General features: G+C 40.6%; 1 protein-coding gene across 20 annotated transcripts in view; it reads left to right on the forward strand.

Moving 5' to 3' along the window:
• Ptprd (protein tyrosine phosphatase receptor type D) overlaps nt 1-19,289 on the forward strand; it is a 1,378,451-nt gene that overhangs the window by 1,020,888 nt on the left and 338,274 nt on the right. For all 20 annotated transcript variants that reach the window (XM_085686142.2, XM_087904910.1, XM_087904905.1 and 17 more), the window contains one exon: nt 5,880-6,045. In XM_085686142.2, coding sequence (XP_085542268.1) covers nt 5,961-6,045 — 85 coding nt within the window. In that variant the 5' untranslated portion in view covers nt 5,880-5,960. The remainder of the gene's footprint in view (nt 1-5,879; nt 6,046-19,289) is intronic.

Here is a 19,289-nt window from a genome sequence, read left to right on the forward strand (position 1 = left end):
TAGGAATAATTTGTTTCCCCAGTGAGACTTCATTGGTGAATGCGAAAGTTTCATGTGAAAATGGTTATCAATTGGAGATTGTGTCTGGATTAAGGGTGGGGCATGTGTCGGCTTTGCTTTTTAACCCTAGGATGCCAGTACTGCAGACCTGTGCAGGCCCTGTGCATGCTGCCTCAGTGTCTGTCAGCTCATATGCGCCTTGAACCTATTGATTTAGATAGAAGGCCTTGTTCCCATGATGTTTGCCTTCATCCTTTCTGGCTCTTATACTCGCCTGCTTCTTCTTCCCCAGAGTTCTCTGAGTCCTGAGGGGTGGAATTTGGTGGAGATGTCCTGTTTAGGCTTAAGTGTTCCAAGGTTTTCATTGTATGCACAATGTCTGTCTGTGGGTCTCTGTATTTGCTCCCATCTGCTGCAGGAGGAAGCTTCTCTGATGATGGCTGAATAAGACACTGATCTAGGAGTATAGTAGAATGTCAATTAAGAGTAATTTTATTGCTCTGTTTTTTCTTTTATTTTTGGATAGTAGTATTTGGCTTTACCGTAGGTGGTTGGGTCATCTAGTCTCAGATTCTCCATCAATCAAGCAGTGTTTAGTACAAATTTCATCTTGTAGAGTGGGCCTGGAATCAAATCAGATGTTGCCTAGTTACTCCACAATCCGTGTGCCACCATTGCCCTAACATATCTAGCAGACAGGGCACCCGTGTAGATCAATTTTTAAAAATTGAACTATATTTTTCTTACTGTTGAGTTTCTTGACTTTCTTCAATCCCTGAAGTGTTAACCTGTGAATTTTGGAGCCTCATCTAAACACTCCTTGACCTGGCCAGTGCTCTGTTCCCGTGCTTATGGGTTTTTCTAGTGATTTCAAAGTATTTGGTCTACCTTTGTCTTTCACGGATTGTGAGATTTTACGTGCATGCGTGCATACACACACACACACACACACACACACACACACACAAGGGTGGAAGCTTTGATATATGATTTGTATAGCTAGAAACAGGAATGTGGTTCAATTCTTTTGCATATTGTAGAGCTTTCATACAATGTTTTCCTTCAACAATGGAAAGAAATAGTTTGGTGGAAATGAATCTCTCTCTCTCTCTCTCTCTTTCTCTCTCTCTCTGTGTGTGTGTGTGCGCGCGCATTTACATGGAAATTAAATTGGAAATGCATGGTCTAAGTTGATTCCCACACTGTTGCAACCTTAGCTGGATCCCAAAGATGACAAGGACTCAGAAATCGTACCATGCTATATCAGAAAAGATTGAAAACAGTTCTCTGTGCCTGCACTGTACTCCTCACTGAATGTGCTGTTCCCTGGGATAGCCACATACGCATGAGGCTATTTAATTAAGTGTAAATAAAACCTGCTCTAATTGCCATTCTTCAGGCTGTATTACAGCGCAGTAACATTCCTACGATGCAGGAAGTTGGACAGTGCTGGAAGCGTTTGTGATTTATCAAGATAAAGAGTTAAGGGGCTGTCTTCTTAGAAAATCAATATGAGTAAGGGAAACACCAAAAGTCCAAGCTTTGAGTCTTTTTCTTTTGCTTTCCTGTGCTGTACGTTGAAGACATAGGGAACTTGGTGAGAGCCCTGGGGAGCCTCTGTTGGTCTTGCTATAGGCATTCCACTTCTACCTTCTGCCAATGGCCATGTGTTCTCTTTTACAAATGGAAGCTTCCTGGTAGCATGCCCTTTGTACAAATGGCTCCTCTTCTTAAATAATTGGAAGCCAGTTCCGGTTGATTTATAGAGGCCTAGTTAAGGAGGTTGATGAGAGCTGTCACAGTGTGTGAGGCCTCTCCTTGCAACTGACTGGATTTCTGTAGGCATGTCTGCCAAGATTAAATATGAGGATATTACTGCTTCTGCTGTGTAGGCTTACGGGAACGGGTTTGCTATGAGACAGACAGAAGAGACGTAAACAGTGATACCTAGTTTTCTCATGGTAATAATCGTGACTTTAAAGTCCTTGTGGGTATTTTTTTATACTTGATGGTTAATTCTTTTCTGTTCCTACCCTGTTTCAGTGTAATGGTTTCATTCTTATGCTTTCAGCTTCCCATTACTGTTACAAATACCCAAGATAAAATCAGCTTGAAGGATCGAAAGGTTTATCTTGGCTCATGGATTTTCAGAGTTGTTAGACCACAAATGATTGACCCTGATTCTTTAGGAATGTGGTGGCTTAGTCTATCAAGGAGCACATGACAGAGGACACCATCTTCATGATCGAGACACAAAAAGCAGAAGAGGAGGTGTTGGCCCCTTAGTAACCATGGCAAACGCTGATGCCTCTGACAAGAAGAACTCTTATAGGCCCTATCTCCCATGGTTGCACTCCTATTAGGATCATGGACTGGGGATTAAGATATTAACACATGTTCCTTGGAACACACGTTTTCAGGCCATGTGGTTTAAGATTTATTAATTGCTCTGTAGAATGATTAGTATAATTTGAAACTATTTGAGTTATGAAGCTAAGCTAGCAATTTTTAAATGATGGACTTCAGTTTATTTCAATTACCATTCTTTGTTCCAGCAACATCCTTGTATATTTGGTTGATGTCACATCATTGTCTTGAACCCAATCTTGGGTATGTCCTAGGACTTATTGAACACTCTCGTCCTTCCTAGCATGGCAAGATGATCCAGAATGATGTTCCATATTTACTAAACTAAACTTAAAGACAGTCATTCCTACCATAGTTATTTTAAAAAAAAAAACCTCTGTTTTACCCTTTCTCCTGTTTTACCCAATCTGTATAAATACACATTAGCACAATGGAAACCTGGAGAAAGGTCAGTGTTCATTGTAGGTGAAATACTAATATGTTTTTTGTAGAAAATGTCCCTCAGTTAAAGAGTTGGGTTCAACTCCCATGAATCCCAAGCACCATCCTATCTTGTATGTTCCCTGCCACACACGTGCAAGCTTTCAGGTTCATGTCATGGTGATTTTAAATCTTCCATAAAAACAGTGGAGTTTAAAATTATATTTGAAGCTAATAACTATATGCATGTTACTTGTATTTCTCTGTTGATGAGGGGCGCATGAGGTGAAGAGCAAGTTGGCCTTCTCTGGTGTCCTGAAGCACGCCACAGCCCATGGCTCTCCCTATTTTCTTCTTTGTAGAGCTCAGTCTATTTCACAATGGCTAAAGGTAAAGGGTAGTGATGCTCATTCACGGTCATTCTTTTTGTTTTAAATATCTCCTTTAAACTTCATTTTCCGCTTTTGTACTGCAATATCAATTTCCTTGTACCAATACTACCCAGCATTTCCTTTTGGCAGTGTTTATGGAATGAATCACTGGAATGTGTATTTTTTTTTCCCCTCACACTTCTGATCACTTCCTTGATGTCTTGTCCAAGAGTGTAGCCTATTTAAGTGTAAATGTGTCTTTTCATGTTAGCATTCATTTTTTAGAGAGAGAAATTCTGCCACTGACCCAAGTAAGAGGGAACATTTGCAGGCTTATTTGGAAAAATTGGGTCTTAAGACACTTTAGCTGAGCGCATGGAAAAGGCAAGTCACCCTTCCCTGAGCAACCTTCTGTGGGTTTCCGTCTCCGTGATGGCTCCGAGTCGTTCTGTAGCAGTTGGCTCTGATATGCTTGCACAGACACAAATTGAATCCGACAGGACTGATGTCTCCTGGACTCTGCTGCCATCTGAAACGCTGGCGTGAGAAAGAAGCAGTGGCAGGGAGAGGAGAGGTGGCGGGGAGAGCTGAGTCCCACAGTTCTCCCATGGTTCTTTGCGATTCCTAGCAGCTGATAGCTGTGAACGGCTTGATAAGCATTTTTCCAGATGAGATTGATAACCAATCACTGCTCTGGACCAGCTGGCTAGCTTTCAGATTCGAGATGTGTTCCAGTGTTCAACCTACTTCCTCATGCCGCTCACAAATCTGTGTAAAAACAAACAAACAAACAAAAGATGGGACTAGAGAGTAGAATGCTAATTACACTGGTTCTTCTCTTCCTTTTCGCTGGATCTTTCCTGCATCCAAATTATTGTTGTATATCAATGAAAGCCTAAGTTTTAAAAAGAAGGATGCTTATTTTAAATTTTCAAATTCAGTTCCAGAAAAGCCAAAGTGTGTATAGTAGCCGCGTTACTATTTGAAAATCCAGTTACTTTGGGGTGTGAGGTTGGTTCTGGGTATCTCTACTGTATCCTGTCAAGAATTTCATGTGTGTCAGACATTGAGAGATGGAAAAATGAAAGGTGTCCAGTTTCATTTTCCCAGTGCTCTCAAATTCTCATCACAGCCAACGGAGGAGACTGTGGTCTGCGGCACAGCCTCTCCATTTCCTTTTTAATTAAGAGGCTACTCTCTGTGAAAGGCTCTGCTGGGTTTATCGAAGCTTCTATAAGCACAATTATACATCACTTGGCGAATCACACTCCAGAATATTTCTTCGAGCCCGTGTGTGATCCTCTCCCTCTGCTCCCAGCACTGCTAGGAGAATCCGCTTGTTTTGTGTACAGGGAATGGGCTTTAATAATACTTTACATAGATTTGTATTCGTATGGTTGTGTGTGTGTGTGTGTGTATGTGTGTGTTTGTGTTTGTACATGCTCGTGCACAAGTGTATGCACATGCCATTGACATATGTGTTAAGGTCAGAGGACAGCTTCTGAGAGTTGGTTTTCTCCTTCTGCTGTGGGTTCTGGGTAGTGAACTCAGGTCGTCAGCCTTGTGCAGCAAGCACTGTACTCTCTGAGCCATCTTGTCAGACCCACCATCACCTTGAGTTTTATATTTCTTCTCACCTGGAACTCTTTCTGTGGACTTTAATGGCATTTTGAATTGTCCCTGCTACAGCTGTCAGTGTATTTTCCCAAAACCTAGTTCTGTATTGTTTCTCTGACCGCAAAGAGAATGGAGCTTGTTTCTGTGCTGGCTGAGTAAAGATCACACTATCTGTAGGGACATCCAAGGATCTCTTTGTGTTCTCTTTCGTGCCATCTTCTGTTCTCCTAATAGTTACCTCATTCTAACCCCCACGGCTCTCACCATATAATACCGAAGCAGAAGTGTGTTAGCATTCCCCAGGGATGAGTTAGAACCCTACCAGAGAACTTCAGAAGTGTAAACTATTGTGGTGTATAGTTCTTTGTTTTGGCATGCCATTTCTGCTTCCAGACACCAACATCTTACATTATTTAAAGCTTTGCATGGAGTTCAGAGAATATCTATTCCCCATTCTGTTAAAATCCTGCTTACACATGCTGAAGGCTTCCTTTAAAGCCCCATTTTCCTGAGGCTAAAGACGGCCAACAACTAAAATCATCGGCTGCTCTTCCAGTGAACCAGGGATCAATTCCGAGCACCCATATAGCAGCTCGCTACTCTCTGTAACTATTAGTCTCAGGGACTCCAACAGCTTCTTGACCTCCTTGGGTACCAGGCAAGCATATGGGAAACACACATGCACATGGTACACAGACATACATGCAATCAAAAGATCTGCAGACTCCTTCTTTTATTGTCATTAATAGTTGAAAAGAATTCTATTAGGCATTTCTTAAGGCTCTGGGTGCCTTTTTCCATTGATGAAGTCATGCAGAGTTTTGCATGAAGTAACTGTGACTCCATAAAGTGCCCAAAAGATGGCATAAGGGCAGAAGGGCAAACTTTTTGGTGGTTGCTTGTAGGTGGCCTGGTAGTGAGAATGCTAGGGAATCCTGCGTTTATATACCAAGTTATTTCCCAATGCAAGGACATGACAGCTCCAGTGTTTATTGTGTATTTACAATAGGGCATGTCTCTCTAGGTTGTGATAGGTCAGGGGGAAAGAGTGAGAAATCTAAATGTCTTTGTGTTTTCTTTTTCTCTTGTCTCCTCCCTCCACAGGCTCTGAAAGGGTTCCAGCTGAAGTTTCTGAGCAGACCAGTCGCTGCAGCTCCCTAGACTGAGTTTCCAAGCTGCCTGTGCATGCCGTCGACAAGCTGCAGGATGGTGCCCATGGCCAGGCCGCCTCTGCTGCTTATCGCCTTCTTCTTCTGCGCCTGTGCTGAGAGTAAGCCGTCCTGCCCTTCTTTAGGGAGCTGTGGCTATAATGAGTGGTTTTGTTTGCAGTTGGCAGCAGGCGCAGGGCTCTGAATATATTTCCTTTGGAAGTATATCCTGAGACACTGTGGGATCCTCCTTGGCTTCCTGCCAGTCTTTGGAAAAGATTATTGATGTGATTTCCCCACTACCTCCTCTTCTGTTTAATGCCTCTTTGCTTGTGTGTCTAACTGTTCCTACCGTTTATTTCCGTTTTTATACGCCTTTTCATACTCCTTACCAGCCTGGTGACAAAGATAATACGAGACCAGCAATATCACTTCAACTGTGGCTGACCAGTTGGTAGTGTCAATAACATTGTCGAGACTCAGTAGAAATTTCTTTGGTTGTATGGATATTTCTATGTTTAGAAAAATGCGCAATGTCACATTGAGCCCAATTAAACTTGCAAGCCCCTTGTAGCTGTCACAGCAGCTGTTCTGATGTACTGTTTCCGACAGCTGTCGTGGAGTACAATATTCAAACAAATCAAGCAGAACTGACAACTTTGTGGCTGGATGGAGGGTCTGGAAGTGGGGAAAGCATTCTGTGGAATGCAGACACTAATTTTGGGGTTTCAGGACTCGATTTATGAAACTGGAATTGTGGTCAATTAGCTTGCCAACTGATGAGACGATCATATCTCCTTTGTAACTAGGAATCGTTAGTTCTCCACTGTTTCCATCTGCTTCTTTGCTCATCGGTCCTATGGCTTTGGGGAGACAATAGTGCCCATTCCTGACTCTTACTCACTGACATGTCTGTTTACTCGGGAATGGTGTACTTCATATGTGATTTGGTTATTCTCTTGGGGAATCACCTTGTGTGATTAACATGTACAACATCTGCAGTCATTAACTTTTCCCTTCACTGGCTGTCCCAGGGAGATTAAACTTGATTCATGGTAAGGACATCTCAAAGACAATGATCCTATGTTATCTCGGCCCTTTCTTATTAATTGCATCTTGACAAGAATTCCCTCACTAGCAGCCAAGTGCTTCATTTAAATAGGGCTCCATTTTCGAAAGGAATCTTTCAGGGAGGAAAAAATGATGTTATTAATTGAATGCATATGGAACATGCATGTTCTAAGCATGACATTTTGTGGTTAATAATATATATATAGTCTACTAATTAGCACTTGGGAATATTGGTTTAAGGTGAAGCCAAGGAATTTCTAATATCATGCCAGGAAATAATTAACTGGAGAAAGATTCAAATGTAAGGTATTGTTAGTTTAAAATCGTTTGTGTCAAAACTTATTTCAAAATCTAAATTTACTTTATTAGAAAACAATTGAATGTACAACTTGGTGAATTCTGTTTTGGCCAAAGTTCAGAAGCAAGTTGTTTTACCATTGTTCATTTTTGGCAAATGCGTATGAAGACCCCAGGAACCCATTTAAATGTCAGATCACAGCTGCATGTTTTTCTGGAACTTTCTAGACATGTATTTTATATCTGAGAAGTCATCCTTGCAGTAAGTAAAAATCCTGTTCTTTGGAGACGTTATGATTTTGTTTAATGTTGTAGTGGAAAGTGGCAGACAGACGTCAAGTTTCGCAACAAGTGCTGCTGAAATTACGCTTTTCTACGCCACAGTTCTTCACTTCTCACTCCTGCCCATCCTGCATTCTGTTTCTTTCCTAATCTCTATCACAGATCCTATATACTGTCTTAGTTGACCTTCTATTGCTGGGATAGAATCCTGTCCCAAAGCAACTTGGAGGATAAAGGGTTTATCTCATCTCACAAGTTTCAGCCCATCACTGAGGAAAGTCAGTGCAGGAAGTCAAGAAAAGAACCTGAGGGCAGGAACTGAAGCAAAGGACATGGAAGAGGGCTGAGTACAAACTTGCTTTCTATGGCTTACTTGGTTTGCTTTTTTAAACAGCCCGGGACCACCTTCCTAGGAGTGGCACCACCCACAGTAGGCTGGGAATTCTCACACCAATCATTCATTAATCCAGAAAAAGCTTCACAGACTTTTCTGCAGGGCAGTCTGTTGGAGGTATTTTCTCAATTGAGGTTTCTTATTCCCAGATTGTAGATGGAAATTTCTGTTCTACCTGGTCCTGCAGCTGTTTAGTCCCAACAAAACACACAGAGGCTTATGTTATTTATAAATTGGTTGGCCTATTAGCTCATACTTATTATTAACTAGCTCTTATGTCTTAAATTAACCCATTGCTATTAATCTGAATATCGCCATGAGGCTGTGTCTTAGGCAAGTTTGTGGTGTCTTTTTTCTTCAGCAACTACATGACATCTCTCTGAGTCTGCCTTCTTTGCTCCTCTATCTCTGTTTGAATTTCCCACTTTGCTATATTCTGCCTTGCCATAGGCCAAAGCAGCTTCTTTATTAACCAATGGTAGTAAAGCATATTTACAGCATACAGAGGGGGAATTCTGCATCACCATATAACTCTAGCTTACCAAAAGAAAGAAAAACAAAGACTATATCTAGATTGTATCTTATTATATTATGCCATTCAGTTTTCTAAAAATACTTTAAAGATTTGAAACCATGTAACACTCAAGGAATAATGGGTTTCATCATCATGTAAAGATAATATTTTCAGGCTCTCATTATCCAGGTTGTGGCTTTTTTTCCTGATTTTTCATTAGAACATAATAATGTTCTAATGTTTTCACTGTGTTGTGTTGATCTAAGATACTGAGTTATGATTCAAAATTTAATAGTGACTTGTCAGAGATATTTGAGAAAGCTGAAAACATTTTTTTTTGTAGAAAGAGATGGTTTATAGATAGGGAAAGAGAAGAAGGCACTGTAGCTAACCATGCTTATTTACTTCCCGTTCAAATAATTGTTTCCAAAGACATTGGATTCTTTAGTATAACTAAGAGTTATGTGTGGTATTACATCAAGTAGAAGAACTCTTAGAATTTTAGTTCAAATGTAGGTGGAGAAATTATTATAATATTCCTTTAGAAAATTATAATGTTTGTCATTGCCAATTTAAAGTTTCAATGGTCCACACAATTTCTTTAAAAGACTAGATGTGTGTGTGTGTCTGTATGTGTGTGTTATGTGATTGATTTTACTGTGTTTTTCTCTATGTCTTAAGTTCTCTAGGTGATTCTACTAGCTATTTTTTCAGTGTGTTTATTTGAGAAAACTGTGGTCCAAGAGTTAACTGTGACTTTTGCTGGAGTGTGGTGAGTAGCTCTTGTTGATGCTGGGTCAGCAGTTTTACTCCTTAGAGCCAGCCCACACACATGCAAATTAGAGATAAATTTAGATTTTATCATTTTAATTCCAGTGCAAATCTCTTCTCTTTTGTCTGAAATATATCTTTGATTTTATATTCACTAGTATTTTTTCCTCTTTTTTTCTCTTTTTATATCATGTATAGGCCAAGAGTTAATTCTTGGGCATTGTTTGGTTATACCAGTTTCATCTTACATTTTGACTACTATAACTAAGTCTTTACCAGGTCTCAGTTTTTACCAGGCCTCTGATAGAAACATAACCCATTATAATTTAAGTCCTCAATTGGTTTAGTTTATCTATTCTCGGTTGTTTTTTGTCAGGTCTTTGTTATAAATGGTAATCCTTCCCTTATTTTCTTTCCTCACTTAAGTACCTTGCTGAAGCCACTACAAATGCAGTACTTCTCTCTTGGATAAAAGCACCAAACTTCCTGCTCTCTGGGAAAATTTTCTATGTCCTATGAAACTTAAAAAAATATAATACCTTTTCATATCAGTGGACAAATTGTTCTATAGCCTATGGAATTTAAAAAAACCCTTTTTGTATCAGTAGATGAATTGGCATGTGTGCTGAAATGTTGCTAGAGTTTTGAATTCTGGCTGTCACTTCACTAAATAATACTCCTTATTTTAGTTTTTTTTGATGAAAATAGCAGATGCTTGTAAAAGAATAATAGAATTCCTAGTACTTGAGTTTTGTGAAATTCAGTTGAATGAAGTAAAACACAGGCCAGCTGATGACATGGTATAGGTGTTTGAGAAATGGTTGTGATACCTTCAACAACCGTATTTACCAAGCACTTACTTTAGATCCTTTGCTGAAACTCTTCATTTGATCTGGAGGCTATAAACTTTGGGAGACAGAGAAGTCAGGCCTTCCTGCAGTGTGTTCATTTGCTAGTCTGCTTCTCTGTGTAGTCCTGGACACAGAAGATACTTATCAATCTGTCTTAGGAATTAAACTGAAGATCAAAAGAAGAAATGTGGAACTTGTCTACTTTAGGATGACTTTCTGAAGAAACTCATCTATAGAGACACCAATGTAAAAGTCATGCAACTTGGGTAAAATGACTACCTGGAGACATTCCATCTGTCTGTTCTGTTGTTCGTGGTAATGTAGTTTCTTGAGCCACTTAGAAGAGGGAATTTGAGACCTTTACTGTAAGCAAACACAGTAACACATGGCCAGTGACCCTGAAAGAAGGTGGGCTTGACTATGCTGAGGAAAAGAGTAAGTGGTCATTAATATGACCAGAAGGGCTTTGCAACACCAACAAAACACCGTGTAAACAAAGAGGCACAGACTGGTGTAATGGAATAGCAGATAAATCTTTTTGCATTTTCTCGAGCTAGTGAGACCCCTTCCCACTGACATTAGGGGTGGAGTGGATACCTTTCCAGTTACTCAACTGTCCCTTTTCCAGAAGGCAGTTTCAGTTTGCACAAGGAACACTGGTTTTTCATTGAAAAAAATCTTTTTACTTTAGGTTATGAGTATTCTCTCTTCCAATCTCCAAAAACTATTTAAACATCTATCAGCTTCTACTGATGTAAATATTCCAAAGTTCAATTGGGCTGATGATGTTAGGGGATCTAGGTCTGCAGAATACTCTTGTTTGTATATTTGGATTGGGTGGATTAGAGGAAGCATCAATTATTTAAATATTAAATGCAAAAAAACGAAGGTTGCTGTTTCCTCCAGTTGTTGGACTAAGGTCCTGTCTGTCAGACCAACCTGCAAGTAGAGTTGGTTGGCTTGCAGGTGAGGTAGGATGAGAAAGCTGTGCAGGCCGTCTGCCTTCCCCTTTCTCTCAATCAACAGACAGAGGCCTGTTGATCTAGAAATGCTGTTTCTCCTTGTTCCTTCCTCCCTTTATTTGAAGTGTCTGCATTAGCAACAACTAGCCGTCTGAAGCAAGGAAGAGACAACCCAGCTGTTTCGCTGGTACTTGCTTCTACTGTAGTATTTCTGTGCCTCTCTGCATTAATTGCTCTCAATAGAGCCGCAGACACCTAGTAAGGTTAAGATTGTGTCACAAAGCGAACATGTGTGTATGCTTCAGAGCACTTGATTTAGCACATCGGACTTTGCTTTAAAAAAGAAACAACTAAGTTTAACCTCCCATTATCTCTGATTATTCTCTGTGTTGAGGCCCCAAGTGTGAATGATATAGCAATGTCTAAGATTTTTTGAGTGTTTTATTTGCAATAGGCTCTTGGCATGTGATTATGGGTATTTATGATTTCTTAATTTTTTTTTCTTTTTTAGTTTTGGTTCCTTTAATTTTCCTCATTCAACTACTATGTGCCTGATGTGCCTGACCCATTTCAAATAATGGCTTCTCAAGCAGCTGTGTCTCCTCTTTCCAATGCATATGTGCTTCTGTTGCTTAAAAAATTTCAAGCCATAATTCATCTTCATTTTTATTAATTAACTATGTGTGTGTGTGTGTGTGTGTGAGAGAGAGAGAGAGAGAGAGAGAGAGAGAAGCAACAGGGGTTGGTACTGCTTCTCTGTATGTATACCATATGTGAGCAGATATCAGAGGAGGTTTTGGATCCCTGGGAACTGGAGTTATAGGGTGTTGTAAACTGCCTGATATCGGTGACAGGAATTAAATCCAGGTCTTTTACAAGAATAGTGTCCTTCACCTTTGAGACATCTGTCAAACTCCCCAAATTATCTTTAAATGAACATTTGTGGAAAATAAAAGATTAGGGATTGAGGTAAATACTACTTTTGGACAAGTTCTCTGAACTATAAATTCGTATTTTTTTTTATTTAGCAATTTCCCTATATGGTTCAGGCTACTTTTGAACTCCCAGCCTTCCTGCATTTTCTCCCAAGTGCTGGCATTAAATACGAGTACCACTAATACCCAATAGTGGTATTGTGATACAGGTTTTGTCACCAGTTTCACTGAGAAGCAACCAAGTATCAACCCAGATGATCAACTTAGAGCAGAAAGATGAGGCACTGGTGAAGCCCCTCCCACTTAACTCTATACACTTTTTGTTGAGGAAGGAACATAAAAGCAATAGCTGGAGCCCTGGGAAGTAGGTCGGTGGTCTTGCCCTGGAGTCAAGTCAGCAGTCATTTGCAGGACTGACCACTGCAGACATGTAGGACCTCTGTGATGGCGGTGTCAGTGAGGTGGTGGAATCATGGACGACAGTCCTGTCCTGTCCACAAATGATGCTTGGGTCAGCACAGAGGAGCCCGAGTAACTTGTAGGTTGACATATGCAGTTTCACTCAAAAAAGCAAAAGCAAACTTATCCATTTAGAAAATTGAGTATTTGATGATGAAATTACTTTGCTTTTCCTTAGGCTTCCCAGTTGCTTTATCTGGTAATTTGATTCTATGTTGTCAGCAGTAAGATCTGCTTTCATGATTCTATCATAAATAGAGCAATGCCATTTCCATCGTCACACGTGTCCAAACTATTTTCCAGTTCCTTTTATTAAGGTGGAGTCAGACTCCTTAGGCTTTGGCGGTGTAAAACCATAGAGGGGGCATTAACTGCATGAAACAGCAGTGGCACTGTGGTTGTGTTTCTCCTACCAACCAGCAACTGAAAGGTGGTGAACGTTCTCTGGAGGGAGGAGGGCGACTCACGACACCTAGAAAAGTACTGAAGCTCAGAATGATAAAACGTTCACATGTCCGATCTCTGGGGTTTTTTGAGCAAGGAGCAACTGCTTGGGATGGGACCGGCTTGGTTGAACTGCCTCTAGCAAGTGCACAGGCCCCAAGGATGCAGCTCATGAGTAGTGATCTTTGCTTACTCGACTGAACTTTCAAAGGTGGAGCTGCCTGGGGCTCACCAAACCCCCGGAAGGAATCCCAGTAAATCCATTGGTTCACTAAGCCCTACTTGGGTAAAATCCTTTCTTTAGCCTATTATCTGTGCCTTGTCTCAGTGAGTACATGTGCGATCACATCTCTATAGGAAAAGTTACACAGCACATCCCCAGAAAATGGAGTCCTTACCAGATGAGTGAGTAGCATCAGCCCTACATTTGGTTGGGCCATCCTGGTGCCCTGGCATTTTCACGGAGGTGCTATTCTGTGTCACAGACATTTAATTGCAGTCCTTTCCTGTGCAAAGAAGCCCATGCACATACAACATTAAAGCTTAGTGTGCAATGTGTCACGTGCCTTTTAGCCAGAGGTCCATCAATGCTTCTGAAAAAAGTCTATATTATAAATATTTTAGGCCTTGTGGCCATGGAATCCCTGGAGCAACTCTTTAGCTCCACTGTGATAGAAAAAGACAGCCACATTATACATAAATAAGTATGTGTGGCCATGTTCCAATTTGATCCTAGGCTTAGAGTGTGATGACTGCTGCTTTTGGCCTTACTCATCTTCACCTTCTCCAGGTAGGGGGAAGTTGAGCACATCAGCAAAGGGCCTTCCCTAGCCCAGTGGGATGAGTTAAGGGGAAGAGAAGTGCGTGATTGGCCTCTTTTGGCATCTGCTTAGTTAGTAATGTTTACTGGGAACAGATTAATTAGAAGGAAGTTCAAAGAGCATATCTCTTGATAAACAGAAGATGTTTAATAGCACTTAACCTTTGGAATTTATGCAGAAAAAGATCTGAATATTATTGTGCTTTATGTCTTTCGGGGGTGCTTCAGGTATTTGGCCGTTAGTGCTCCTTCAATTGCAAGCTCCTGAAAAAAATGAATAATTTATCAGCTGTGGGATAGTTCTCATTGCACGGTATGCCTGACATTTGAACATCTTAAATAAAAGAGGAAAATAAAGTGTTGGAAAGTATTGTGTTTGCTGGAACTGCGCTGAGATTCCTGCAAAGAGACAGTTTGATCGTGGGTATCGAAGCCTGATATTGGTTTCCTAAAGGTAGGGAAAAGCAGACATGTCATGGGGAGTTGGTCTCATTGTGGGCATTCCTGCTGCAAAGACCCCTGGTTCTGTTTCAGTGCTTACACATCCAATAGCTGAAGAGAACACTGGCAGGAAGGCACCCTCGACTCTGCAGCAAATGCTCAGAAACCACATCCGTGCTCCATCATGCCAGAGAATTGAAAGCATTTGTTAGACCTGGCTGTGGAGGGTGGGATGCAGTGTGCTGCAGTTGGAATCCCTGCTACACATGGGCAAATGCAAAGCTTCAGCCATTGTCAGTTCATCCTGGCTGCTGGCAGAAGGCATGGGATTGTACAGAGGTGTGAAGGTTATAGCCACATCCTCATAAGGATTGAGGTTTGTTCTCATTGTGTGAAAAAGGGAAGACTAATTAGATTAAATAAAAATCCTGGCTGAGTATGAAGGCAAATGACTAATGGGTAAGTCTATTCAAGTGTGGAGTAAAATCCCTAGGGGAAGCACTGAGAGCCTCACAGTGAGAATCATTTGCAAGAAGCAGAAGAAGCCACTGTAGAGAGCCGCTGCCTCTGAAGTAATCAAAATGGCATCAGTAAAGGCTATAAAAAAGATCATTTAACAGTTCTAAGAGTCATAATTCTCTTTTATTTTAATTGTTCTGATTTAGAGTGAGAGATGGAAACCGGAGGGGTATTATGATGATTATAATAAAGCAGTTGAATTCTGGGATCACTGTCTTCTAGACTTTGCAACTGGACACATGAATCTGACTCTTCCATTGGGCAGGTAATAGAACTGGCTCACTTCCCTTTGGTTTGTGTCTTCAGTCCTAGGCATTATGGCTTCACATATTCCAACTGGTAACGTTTTTCTAAAGCTCAGATAAATGCTTTCTGGTTTCCAGCTATGTTAGTACACCATCTACCACTCTACAGTTCTTGTCTCTCAGATCCCAAGTTTCCATTCCCAGTCTTCTTTTCCTCAGGTCAGTCTTTTTTTGATTTGCCTCAAAATGTGAGTAAAAAGAGCCTTCGAAGGAGCCTGCCAGCCCTCTATGGTCAGAACTAGTAGAAGCAATAAAAAGATAATTCCCTTGTAGGCAGTGCAATGTTGGCTTAGATACACAGGAAGTAGTAAAGGAGCAGAGCTCTATTAGGATAATCAGGAAGTGCCAGTGTGGTAGAGACAGATGATCTGCTGGCTACAGCTAAATAAGAGGGCTTGGGGGTTTGTGGTAGATCTGTGATTTGACCTGTTGACTTCTTGGAACCAAGTAGATATCTAGTTATGTACTCACTGATGAAATCATGATGGTTGACCAGAAGGATCAAGTATGGGGAATTGGTAAAGAAATGCTAAAGGAAGCCAGTGAAAATGGAGACAGTGTGGTCCTATTTTGATCAATAACTGTGGTGTGTAAGTTGCATCTGACGGTGAGGAGATGGTTGTAAAATCAGATAAGATCAGGGTCATAGTAGCTGAAACGGAGGTTATGGCTGTAAGGTACAGAAGGGCCTTGCATAAAACCTACGGAGGATATGGACTCTGCAGGATTTTATAATTGTTTGAAGTTAGAAAATATTGTCGAGATACATGGAAGACACACAAGAGTGGATGAGTAGTCTCTGGCGAAAAAAAAAAATATTTCCTTGCATTCCTGTCCCTTTCTCAACATGCTGGATTCAAATTAATGTGGGTCTGGGACCCCTCTAGACTTTACTACAGTTTATCAGTTTATGTTTCTGTGTAAAATCCACATTTGTTGTGTTCAAGGCAAGTATGCCTCATCTTAGATTGTGCATAGAGTGTTTCTCCTTGTCTTTATATGTAAGCCTTGAGTGTAGCTCCGGGTAGCAAACTCAGAAGCCTATGCTGACCAAGTGAGTAGGACTCATTGTTGAAGCAAGCTGGTTCAACGTTGTGCCATCTGTATTTATTCTGTAAGGGAAGAAACCATCCTTTCTGTTCTTGTCTTCTGGGGAATGCATGCTCAGGAGCTTTGGACTTTCCGAGAGAAGCTTGAAATCAAAATTTATAGGTAAATTAAGCCTCATTTTTATGATTACAATGATTTACAAACAATTAAGTACCATTAATACAAAGGTTAAATGATGTACTTATTTGGAGTGGAAAAATTGTAGATTCCCAATGTTTGAAGCTCTGTGTAGGGGTTGTAGAAATTTGTAAAATTGCAACAAATACAATTTCTCTTCCCCAGAAGTTTCTAGTCTTTCTTGTGATTAACAATAGCAAAGCAGGTTACAAACCAGGGCTGAGTATATGAACGAAGAGTAGAATTCCATAGCCTTGTCTCTCATACTATGGTATAGATGAGGAAAAATTCAAAGAACCTTTACTGCAGTTATATGGGTATTTTGAGTCAGAATGGATATGGATTGGTAAATAATTCATCCTTTCTTTCCCCATGTATGTTGTAGTAATGACAGCTGTACAGGCTGAGATGGCTTCTGATTGCCCAAGGCTGGGGTAGGGGCTCTCTCTCTTTCTTCTTGCTATTTCCTTCTGCCCCTGGAAGTAAATCAGTATGATTGTTAGAGCCAGGTTTCTGTTGGAGGCTTCTCTGGCTCCCAGTGTGAAGCTTAGTGCAGACAAAGCTCAAGAGCCCTGAGACAGTTGCCAGCCAGGGAACCAGCATTTAAAAGTGGCTTCTTTGAAGGCAGGGCCTAAGAGAACAGCTGCTGGATACAGATTTACTAGTCCATTAATGGGTGGATAATAAGAAACATCTTTGAAAATGGCTTTGTGATTGTCCAAAGACTAAAGATTGTTGCCAAATCTTTTTCAGTAGAAACTTGAATGGAATAATCTCTAGAATGTACCCTGTATTTTTCAGAATTAAATAGGTCAAATGAAGCATAATCTTTGAGGTGATTCTCACTAGGAATATTAAATTGTGTGTGCTTGTATGTGTATTCATATATATGCCATTTGAGTGCACATGTGTCTGCAGGTACATGTTCATGGGTGTGTGCAGGTGTGTAGAGCCCGAGGACAACCTAGGTTATCACTTCTATTCTTCTTTAGCCTCTGTCAATTGATTTGTTTTTAGTTAGTTGGTTAGTTGTTATTGTTTTGAGACAGGTCCTGGAACTTTGCAAATAGACTAGTCTGTCTAGGCTGTGTACTCTAGGGGACTTTCTGTCCCTGCTGGGATCATAACTGCACCCCACCTTGTTTTAGGAATACCAGTCTTTATTATCATCTTTTTATACTAAGATGCTGTGGATAATGTATTCTTGGTCTACATGATGTCTTTTTATAGGTTGTGCTGAATAGATTTATGTTAACTTGATATAAACCAGAGTCTTTTGGGAATGAGGAAACCTCATTCGAGAAAGTACCCCCAATAGATTGGCCTGTGGACAAGCCTGTGGTACATTTTTTTTTGATTGATAATTGATATGACACAGCCCAGTCCACAGAAAGCAGGTTGAGTAAATCAAGAGAAGTAAGCCAATAAGCAGCATTCTCCCTGGAAATCAGTCCCCCTGCCTGTAAGTTTCTGTCCTGCATGAGTTCCTACCATGGCTCTCCTAGATGATGGACTATAAATTATAAAGGGAAATAAACCCTTTCTTCCCCAAGTTGTTTTTGTTCATGGTGCTTCATTGTGGCAATAATTAAGTCATTGTGACCCTAATTAAGAAATGGGTCAATATATGTTTTTAATTTTAATGAGAAGAAATATGTTATGGTAAAAAAAAGATCATTGTTTTCAAATGAAAAGATTTGAATTCATTCTGTGTTTTACTATTTACTAGTTGAGAGGTTTTAGACATTCTATTCATTTATTTAACTAGTATGTGACCATATGTTGTACTTGGAGCTTCTCACTGGGTGCAGAAAAAATGGAGTGTTTATAAGAATTTAAAACAACTCCAGAGCAACAGCGAGAAAGTGGAAGTGTGAGAGGAGATTAAAAGAGAAAGAGAAAAGAGTTCTAGGACAGTCGGGACTATAGAGAGAGGCCCTGTCTCAAAACAACAACAACAACAAAAGCAAAGGGGGGGGGTGATTAACAGTGTGGTTTGTCAACAGCATCTGTCTATCATCTACAGAAGCCTGGGCTTGATTCCCAGCACAGCATAAAGGCCATGACAGAGATGTGTTTCTAAAGTGGTAGTCAATACCTTGACCTTGGGATCAGGTCCCACCTGTGAACTTTAAGATACCACAGCCCATCTAAGCCTGGAACATCACGTGATCTGTAGCCAGGTCTGAAACATTATGTGGTCTGTGGCCAGAGAATGCTTGTTATTCTTACAGTCACCTGTAGAAGAGGCCTAGATCGAGGAAATTCGGATGCTGTGAATGGTGAAGGAGGAAACTCAGATGTGATAAAGAACTTTCCTTCAGAGTCTGAACTCCCAACTGTTTATTCCAATCATATGTGGGGCAATGCCTGAGCAGCACCCCCAAGTCCTGAGCCCCATCCATGGCCAAACAGCGCCCCACATAGTGGAGGCACAGCTGGGGTTGTCACATTGGGCAAGAGAGAAACAGTTAGGTTATGGTAATGAAGGAGGTGAACATAGCGGGGCCTGTGCCCTCTACCACCCCTAGTCTTTGCTCATCTGTAAATGGGGATGAGTTCTTTCTTCTGGAAGAGTTGAGAGTTAGATGAGATGTGGAGGAAGAACCTGCCCATGGTTCATAATTGGGAGATGTAGCTACAGCATCCTTTCTTCCCTTGTTATCATGCCTGCATCTGCCAGTTGGTTCCTGTATCATCCAGAAGCCTGTCTTCCTTCAGAGCTCTGTTTGACTTCGTTAATGGATGTTCCTTGTGTTCTAAGGATTAGAGCATTCTTCCTTTATCCTTCCCAAGTGTTTTATATTACATAGTTTCTAAGTGACTTCCTCACTTCACAGATCTCCGTCATTCCATATTCTGTAGGCATATCAGTAGACCAAGACAGATCAACAATAAAAATAAGAAAAATTCCATGTGTGAAGGCAATATTTTAATGAGTTTAATTAATTAAATAAAGTAATTTAGACAGTATGAAATCCAAGTTAAAAATCTGAGAATATGTGTATGTTTGAGTTAGGGAAGTCCCTCCTGCTCTTCTGGTGATTCCAGTGACATCTGTTTCTGCCTTCTCA

The sequence above is a fragment of the Myodes glareolus genome, chromosome 3 (genome assembly GCF_982192425.1).
Source record: "Myodes glareolus chromosome 3, mMyoGla1.1, whole genome shotgun sequence".
Classification (NCBI taxonomy): Eukaryota; Metazoa; Chordata; class Mammalia; order Rodentia; family Cricetidae; genus Myodes; species Myodes glareolus.